General features: G+C 32.4%; 1 protein-coding gene across 9 annotated transcripts in view; it reads right to left on the bottom strand.

Moving 5' to 3' along the window:
• Positions 1-9,398, bottom strand: part of LOC149805532 (leucine-rich repeat-containing protein 9-like) — a 148,193-nt gene that overhangs the window by 21,628 nt on the left and 117,167 nt on the right. For 7 of the 9 annotated variants that reach the window (XM_089950137.1, XM_089950140.1, XM_089950138.1 and 4 more), the window contains 2 exons: positions 8,451-8,616; positions 2,864-3,074 (listed from right to left, as the gene is read on the bottom strand). In XM_089950137.1, coding sequence (XP_089806263.1) covers positions 2,864-3,074; positions 8,451-8,616 — 377 coding nt within the window. The remainder of the gene's footprint in view (positions 1-2,863; positions 3,075-8,450; positions 8,617-9,398) is intronic. The other 2 variants (XM_089950139.1, XM_089950145.1) reach the window with 2 other exon arrangements.

The raw sequence follows: 9,398 nt of genomic DNA, 5'->3' as shown, positions 1-9,398 counted from the left end.
ATGCAAATATTTCACGTCTCCTGAAACATTTGTGGTATATCAAGTTTCAGTAGTAAATTTATACAGCAGTGGAGAACTGTCATGTAAAACATGTTTGATTATTCTGAAGTGTCCTGCACTGATGAAAAAAAATAGAGCATATGGTAAATTAGGAACCTTTACATCTTTGGGGAATAAACAGACTTGTCCAATCTGCAGCATTTTATGAAATTATTCAAAGATACTGTGTTTAAAAGACTTAAAATGACAGCCCTCTAAACTCTACTTCCCAAGCCTCCAGTTTTGTATCCTGAATTCCCAATGGTCTAATATTAGTCTAAAGTTTCTATATACAGGATCTTTTCATAAAGTTAGCCCTGGACTTCTATACTCATAAAAATTAGCCCTGGACTTCTATACTCATAAAAGTTAGCCCTGGACTTCTATACTCATAAAAGTTAGCCCTGGACTTCTATACTCATAAAAGTTAGCCCTGGACATCCATACTCCTGAAAGTTAGCCCTGGACCTCCATACTCTTAAAAGTTAGAACTGGACCTCCATACTCTTAAAAGTTAGCCCTGGACTGCCAAAATCCAATAATACACTGTTTATAAAATCCAATCATCCCTATTACTTTCCTAATGTGTTTTACAAGAATGGCTGCCCATGACATGGTAACTCATCATCTGGAATGTAAAAAGGTTAAGTCAAAATCAACTTGTACTGCTTTTGATTACATGGGATACACACAGTGAGGAAAACGTAAGAATAGATAAAAACAAGCAGAAAGCAAAGATATGGGTGAAACACCTGCTAACATGCCTGAGGGATCTATGATAGTTCAAATTAATGAAAATTCAATACACTAATACCTTCAAAATATGTTTTTGATATTATAATGTTTCAAAGTATTTTCTTCTATTCATACACAAAACACTGGAAAAGGATAAAAGTTAGATTATTATAAAAAAAATTGAAAGATTTTACAAATTTCATAATTTACTAATTGTATTCTACTGCTATTTATCAAGAATAATACTTTAGTAAATCCTGTGGTCCTACTACTTAGAAAAATGTTTAGCTAAAGAAATAGTGTGACTAAAATCAAGTGCTGATTCATTCATTTGAATGTTAAACATAATTAGGCATAGATTTTAAAATACTGAATTTCACACTTTTATGATATTACTTTCACGTTTAATTTCAAATCAATTAGGTAAGAATATCTGCCAAGTTCAATGGACAAAAAAAATTTCCTACCATGCCACAAATCTTGAGAATGAATTTGGATAGATAGCAGTTATTTCAACATATTTCATTGGGATAAATGCTGGATTTTTTGGGAAGGCAGAGTTCAAAATGACTTTGGAATTTGTTGGTTTATGGATTAGCAATGGATTCATTGTTTTCACTTGAAAAAAATAAGTTCGACTTTTGAAAGCAGGTGAAGTTTGTTGGAATCATCAACCCAGCACTAGTGTATTTAGTATGCCAAAGTATTTGTTGTCTATAATTTCTACTCCTGGGGAACAGTTATGAAGGAGACTTTTAAGATAATAAGAAAAATAAATTTATAGCGATTTTCATTTTCAAAATTACTGATTAAAGCTAACAGTTATAATCAAGTACCAGTCCGTCACAATATGATTTCATTCCTGATAACAAAACTATCCAATTAATGCGAAAAATTTAGTGTCTATCAAATTATGTAGAAGTTCATTAATAAAAAAATTGAAGAAAAAAAAATGAATTTTAAAAGAAAACAATCCATGCAAAAAGTATTTAGAAGAAAACTCTCTCAAATTTTTGGTTAAGTCTGTTAATTCCTATCACACTTTCAAACCACAAACAAGCCCCATGGTCATGAAACATCTTGGACACAAAATCTGAACTCGAAAACTCAAATTTCTGAATTTAAGTTGTAATTTTGTGGAGTAAAGCTAGATCTTTGAATTTTACAGATTTACCTATGTACCTATAGCACAAGCTTAATGATGTAAATATCCAAACTTAATCTGCAGTTACTCAGTAAAGAGTCTAATGTCAAGAATTCAACAAAAGATGACATCAAATATTTAAGCCCTGTATTCTTGAAACATTTTTAACAAAATCCCTAATCTCAAGCTCAAAACCCCCAAATCAGATTTAAACTCGACGTATACCTATGTAACTAACCTATAGCCATGGACAACCATACCTAATCAATATCATAACACAGAATATAAAATCAGAGTATTTTATATTGTCACCTACCCCATGTATATTGGTGTTTTAGTGTATACTTAATATTTTATAAAATATTGTTGAAAAATGTTGAAGTTATGATGATTTGAATCTGAATATCATATACAGCTGCAGTCAGTGAGTTGATGGACTTTAGGTCCGAGTGTCCAACAAACTTGCAGTGCACCTGTCAATCACATGAAGCCAATCACAGCACTGGTCCAATGTTGATAGGTATCGGTACACATTAGTGACTGACCTATGATTATATGTTAACAGAAAGTCAGTGTAGTAGTAGAAGAACTAGATTTAATAAGATCCTTTTTATGCAAAATTTCTTTCGAATCAAAGTTAACAAAGCATCAAAGTTTTCAGTTTAAGCTTGAACTTTCAGCTCACAAATTTTCTAGAATACAGGGCCAGATCCTTGGCTAAATGATTTTCAATAAATTGTTTCACTTCTTATTCATGACATTTTGGCACACCAAAAGTTTGGTAAATAAAAGCTGAATCAACACAACTGGAGTACCAATGTAGGTGTTATTCTTTCCCTAAAGTTTAGCAGAAGTTCAATTCGATTTTTGTGCTCAGACATTAATGTGACAATGAGGCTAAGTGGATGGGTGGCATCCCTCAGACTTGTAGTGGTGGTGATGTACCTCGTTAACCACTCAACATACTCTGCAGGCTGGGAGTTGTGTGCACCAACATAAGGAATTTGATTAAGATAGAACTGTGCCCTATTCCCAGTAGTTGTGGTATAGGCAAACCCGCCATAACCAGTGGAAGGGGTATTATACATTGTATTTGTCCGTCCAATGGTTGATGCTCCATTTTCAGGCCTATCCTTATTCCTGCGTCTTCCTCCTCCTGAAAAGAAGGAAAAAAGTCTTCTAAATTTAGAACAAACTTCTGCCGCATGTAAAATCTGCAGAAAATATTACAGTATTGAGTTATCATAAGTATGTGTGTATTACTGATACGTATTAATAGAATTTAGTATTTATAATACTACTGATGTTAAAATTAAACAGCAAGTACTATCATTTTTTGTATGATGTACATTGTTAGACTTTCTTCTTACAAGGGCTTCAAGGAACAATAGTCATTGACTAAATGAGTTACCGTCTAAAAATGAATTATTATTAATATAATTATTATTATTAATATTAATATTATTATTATTATTAAAGCAAGAATTGAAAATGTTGAGGAGGAAAAAGAGTTTGGTGCACTTATATATATAATCCCTAACAACTGAAACCTTATTATACCAGGAACTCTCAAAACACAGAAATGTTTCCTGCCCAATTATACACCTAAAAATGCCCAATAGATCTGAAACACAGTTTATAGAAAAACAATTTTCTGTGCCAAGTGGGGGGATTTTGGAATGCATCTGTCAGAGTCAGGTTGGCAACTGGCCTTAGAGATCTGATTGCATATTGTAAAAATAATTATCTTTGTCATACATGATGATGGCTGGTTTTATACTACTCTGTTTATTAACCATCTGAATGTTACTAAGTTCTCAAGTGTTTTTTTATGGCATGTTTAATTAAAGCTTCAGTTAAAATTTGAGGAAGATAGCTTCTTTTCTCGTAAAATTGGATGAGACTAGATGTGTTTCTTGAAGTCCAACTGTTAAGTGCATATACATTAATAAATTTTAATAATTGACTGGACAGACCTGAATTCTTGCATTTAAAGAAAATGTGTCAGCACTGAAACCAAGCGGTTTAAACCAAGAAGATTAGAAAAAGACAACCATGCACAAATAAAATTATCTTTTTCAGCCTACACATTTTCTTTTAAATAATTCTCTAAATTAGCCTATGACTACTTAACAGTGAAATATCCAGGATATAATTTGCACTTACATAAATTTACAAAAAATAACAGATGTCGTTATGGCTCATCAATTTCTAGGTCAATACAAATATTTTCCAGTATCAGCGATAAGATCAAATAAAGTAGTTGAAACATAATAAAGTTAAAAGGCTGAATTCCTGTAGAAACAGCCATGTAAAGTTTCTCAAACATAACTTTAATTTGTTTGTCTTTTCAATGTTTTGCATTTGTTTTTTAAAAAGACTCATTAAAGAGTCAAAAGCACTTAGGCTAGCTAGATACTAGTTTTGCACTTTTCGTTGTCAGTTTATTGCATTTATCTTAATCAATCCCTGACATACTTGATCTCTTGCTGGATCCAGTGCACTTGAAAGTATTGTTATTCGCCATATTCATTAGTATTCTTTATATATATATATATATATATATATATATATATATATATATAACTTTATCAGCACAAAAATACAAATCTGCTATATAAAGAGCATTGTCTCATGGATCTCTGTACCTATCCCATGGAGTCCTACTATTCATAATTCAGAATCTGTTCAAATCCCCACCCATAAAATGTATAAACATACTTGGCATTACAAGGGGAGTTAATATGTGCAGTCAGGCTGGTCCATTCCTAGGTCTGCCCTTAACCCCTGGAGTCATAACTTATAAACTATTAAATGCCTTGAAATGATGCACAATACATACAATAACAAACAAACAAAAAATCTCTCAGGCATTTCATTTAAAGCAACTGTAAATTTATACTGAACCAAACAAATTTAATTTTTACTGCCTTATATATACAGAAGAGCAATGGGATTGGACCATATCTTACACATAGAAATATAGCCATATGAGGTGACATTAAGCATGTAATGATAATAATACCATACAAATGACAAAAAGCCATAACAAAATACTGGAAAAATTGTCAAGCATCAAATGGGAAAAAATAAGAAGCTGGAGAAGGAAAACAAAGAAAAATGAACTGAGAGTAAGAACAAACAGAATGGCCTAGAGTACTCCATAAACAAACAGAATGGCTTAGAGTACTCCATAAACAAACAGAATGGCTTAGAGTACTCCATAAACAAAAGTAAAATGCATTAGCTGAATCTATAACTTTCCTGAATGAAAGTTAAGTTTGTTGCAGGATAAGTAAGTTGTTAGTGGAAGAATAATTAGGATTATTTAATTAATTATCAAAATATTAAAGAATTTTAAATGTGGTTAAGATCATTGCAAAAATCCTCTGCAAATAAATGTATTGAGTTGAGCATGACTTTTACAGAGAAATTTTCATTGTACATAATTATTTAAATTTCATACTCAGACCCATTTTTTTGGTGTACATCAGAAATGCTTTTGAATGTTCTGTATAGAGGTTACATAAAGGATATTCGCTTGTTAAGAACAAATTTTTCACCCATGAGATGCAATATATCCATTATTCATTTAGAATAAGCAGATTTTCTTTTTTATTTATTGCTCAAACCTGTTGACTAGATAAAGTGTAAAACTGATAGAAAATGCCGATTTGTTACAGTGAGTCAGGAGTTACTATTTATGTCCTGTTGTGTCTTGTGAGCATTCACAGAGAAAAATATGAAGATTAACTAATAACATATTTCATAGTCCTAATTTAAGGTATAATATGCAAATAGTTGGAAAGAATATTGTATTTAAAAAAATAAAGTTAACTGAAAGTGTGATTCAAGCATAGTCTTTTTTTTTGCATGACAGGTCAACATTTTACCAATGCACCAAACAAATGACAACACAGAAGATAGAATCTTTTGGTCAAAATGTATTCAATGTTAAACGAAGAGAGTTCTTGAGTGAAAAAATAAAACTAGTAACTCACTCTAGTAAATTATCAAACTCATTTCTCTTGGTAAATCCACTCATTCATCAACCAGTATAAAATAAACTGCATTATTAGTAAATGGCAACTGATAATTTTCCTTAGTAAAAACCTCTTTATTCAAAAGATTTTAATAATTCATTGATACAGGTATTTAACAAACTAGTACTTATGAATATAAAATATATTATCAAATTATTATCAACTTCAAATGTTTCTTCTTATTTTATTTTTCACTTTTCAGTTTTAATTACAAATCATTCATTATAATCTATAAAGTGTATTATTTTGATAATATCATGTATTCTAGAATATTACTGTATCTATCTTTAATTTTGTTCTGCAAGGGAAGAACTCTGCATGACCATAAACCTGTAATCCAGTGTAGTCCAAATCCTTGCTTTCTATTAAATCACTATAACTGTTCATCCTCATATACATGGTTTTGATAAGAAATTACTAGAACTTAATGCCCTGACATTCCAAAGTGTTAAAAAAAAAATGTAACATACCAAAATCTGACAAGAAATAAGGAGTTTTTGAGTGTTCACAAGCTCTGCCTGCCTATTATATGCAAATGAATATGTCACACAACTAAACTCATCTAATATCCTGATTATGCAAATTATAGGAAGAATAATTAAAATTAATCAGCCAATCAGATGTGCAACCACCTCATCAGTATGCATGGCTGTCACTCACAAATGATCTCATCGAAGATCTTCATTATATAACATTCCAGATCTGATCAAAATTGGCAGATAAATATGTCCTTCAGAATGTTCAGCAAACTCAAACAACCATATACAAAATCACCTCATTAACATGAATGAATGTCACTCAAGGCTCCACTCATACATGATTTTGATATTACTATATATTGTATATTCCCTAATTAATATCCCTTACCATTTTTAAGAACAGAAAAACTTACCAAGAATTGTTACCATTCTGTAATCATATTGTTACAGTGTATATACTGATGTATAAAAGACTCAAGTCACATGCACACATGTTGTGTTAAACATGAAGCAATATCTTGGTTGCAAGTTCAATGACTTACCAGTCCTACTTCAACCACATACAGAAACCTGTGTTAATCAATTGATCATTATAACTGTGCTGATATTTACAGTGACTAAATCCCCCCATGTACATGTGGTCATTATAAGAGTACAGCAAATTATTAATATTCGATTCTATGTATTAAGATCATCTACTTATCGAACTTCTACTGAAAGCTATAAATTTTATGAACAAAGTGAAATATGTGTTCTTTAAATAGGGAACAGATTGCCAAGGTTACCAATAATTAGTGCTCATCTCGCTTCAACATGCATGTGATTCTACCAGAGGTATGACAAAGTACCATTCTAAATACATATGTGCATAACAAAAACCAGCCATAACCAGTCTAGTAGGTACCAAAATTGTTCCAGCAGTCGTTGTGACTGGCACAGTGATAAATGGCCCAAGTAATGGGATTCAATGAAGCATGTATACAGAACAAGCTGTTAATTGATGAAGTTCTTGTAATCTGGAGAGTTTAGGCCAAATGCAGAATTTTTTGTTGTTGCTGAGGTACTACTGTAAGTTATATAGGGATTAGATGTGGCCTGTGATGTCTTTCAAGTCTTTGATGAAAAAAAAATATCATCTGTTCTTTGGTGAAAGTAAGAAGAAAAGGAAAAAACTTCCCAAAAATTATTTCAGCTGAAACACATAGATCTTTTGATTTTGTTTTTTTCTTGTTTAATTGCTATTTTGTTGTTCAAGACATTTCAAGTTAAAGTTTAATGAATAACTACTGAACTATCCCTTGCTCATGCTTACACTAGTGTTAAATGCAACACTGTTTAAACGTATTAATAGGACCTACAAACAACGTCAAAAGTGTCAAGAGAAATTGTATAAAGCAAAACAAACTTCAGATGCCATTCTAAATACATTCTAAGATTTGCCATTCTAAATACATTCTAAGATGCTGGTTCAATGAGTAAAGAGGACATTGATAAAGCAATTAAACAATGGATGAACTCAGGACCTGGAGGAAAGAATTGTTTTACATTCCATATTTTGTGACTTGAATAAACACACAAGTCAATTTAATATGATTTTGTTTTCATTTTTTCATATTTGAAATACAGCAATTGCAATTTTGTGCACATGGAAATTGGAGTCAGGTCTTGTGCAATTTGTTTTTGTTGATTTTTTTGGTAAAGTCTGGTCAAAAGAAAATTTTCTTTAAGCAATGACATTCATGGCTTAAAGGATCCTTATTACAATTTTCATAATATTCTCAAGTGGAGACAAGGTCAACCAACACTAAGAAATCTTTATGATGAAGCAACATTATTCACAACATCATGTCACACTGACCAGTTGTTTTCCAAACTAACAGGATATGATCTTATAACCAAGAATGAAAAAAAAAACTGTTGGAAGAGAGTGTGTGTGTGTGTGTGTGTGTGTGTGTGTGTGTGTGTGTGTGTGTGTAATGCATAATATTTTGTGGGCTAACATATGCATACCTTTTTGCATACTGTCTTGGGAATTCACATCTTCATAATAGTTGGCTCCATTCCACATTGGTGATGTAGCCAGCTGCATGTTGGTCACCTTGACTGGGACTGGGGTTTTGTATTGACCAAGACCTGGTAGGCTTCCATCTGCTTGACCCTGACTGACCACTACTGGCTGCACAAAAGAAAAGAAATTGTATTTAACACATGTGATGTACACTTAAAAATATATTTAGGGCAATCTTCCTGAAAATTTCATTATAATATGCACACACTTACGATCTCTTAAACTGCCCCTATTGTTTGTCTGTACATATTTGAAGAGTTAGCTCCCTTGTCAATATTGTTGTTGTTGTTGTTGTTGTTGTTGTTGTTGTGGGGTTTAATGCCATTTTGCAGCACATGATAGGCTATACATGGTGGCCAGTATTAATGGTGGAGGAAGAACCAGAGAAAACCCCGGAAAGAACCACCGACCCACGAGAAGCTGCTGGCAAGCTTTCTCACATACCCACATTGGCTGAATCTTAGACTCGAACCGCCGCAGACAGAGGTGAGATGGCAGTGATCCGTAACGAAGAGCGCTTTAGACCACTCGGCCACTCGGGGCCCCCTTGTCAATATTGAAAAGTTCTCCGCTTTAGAAGAACATTCTCTTTTACAATACAGTCACACCCAATAACAATAATCCCTCAAAGAGAGTGATGCTCTACTGGCTGAAAAGAATTTTCAGGAATCTGAGATTTGACCATTTCTTTTTATCTTCTGAGTGCTGAAGCCATCTTAGCAATTACAAGAATGTCAAAGTACCCACTGTGGTAACCTTTTCAGATGTAAATTTGGCACCAGTTTCATTATGGAAAAACTTCATTATTAGACTATCTATTGGTGAAAACCTGATGTGCATATTATATCCATTTAGGAAAAAGATCCATAAGTATATTTTCAAGATGGCTA

This window comes from Sinohyriopsis cumingii, chromosome 2 (genome assembly GCF_028554795.1).
Source record: "Sinohyriopsis cumingii isolate HCF-2022 chromosome 2, ASM2855479v2, whole genome shotgun sequence".
NCBI lineage: Eukaryota > Metazoa > Mollusca > Bivalvia > Unionida > Unionidae > Sinohyriopsis > Sinohyriopsis cumingii.
Note: the sequence above shows the minus strand (reverse complement) of the source record. Positions and strands in the feature narration are given on the sequence as shown.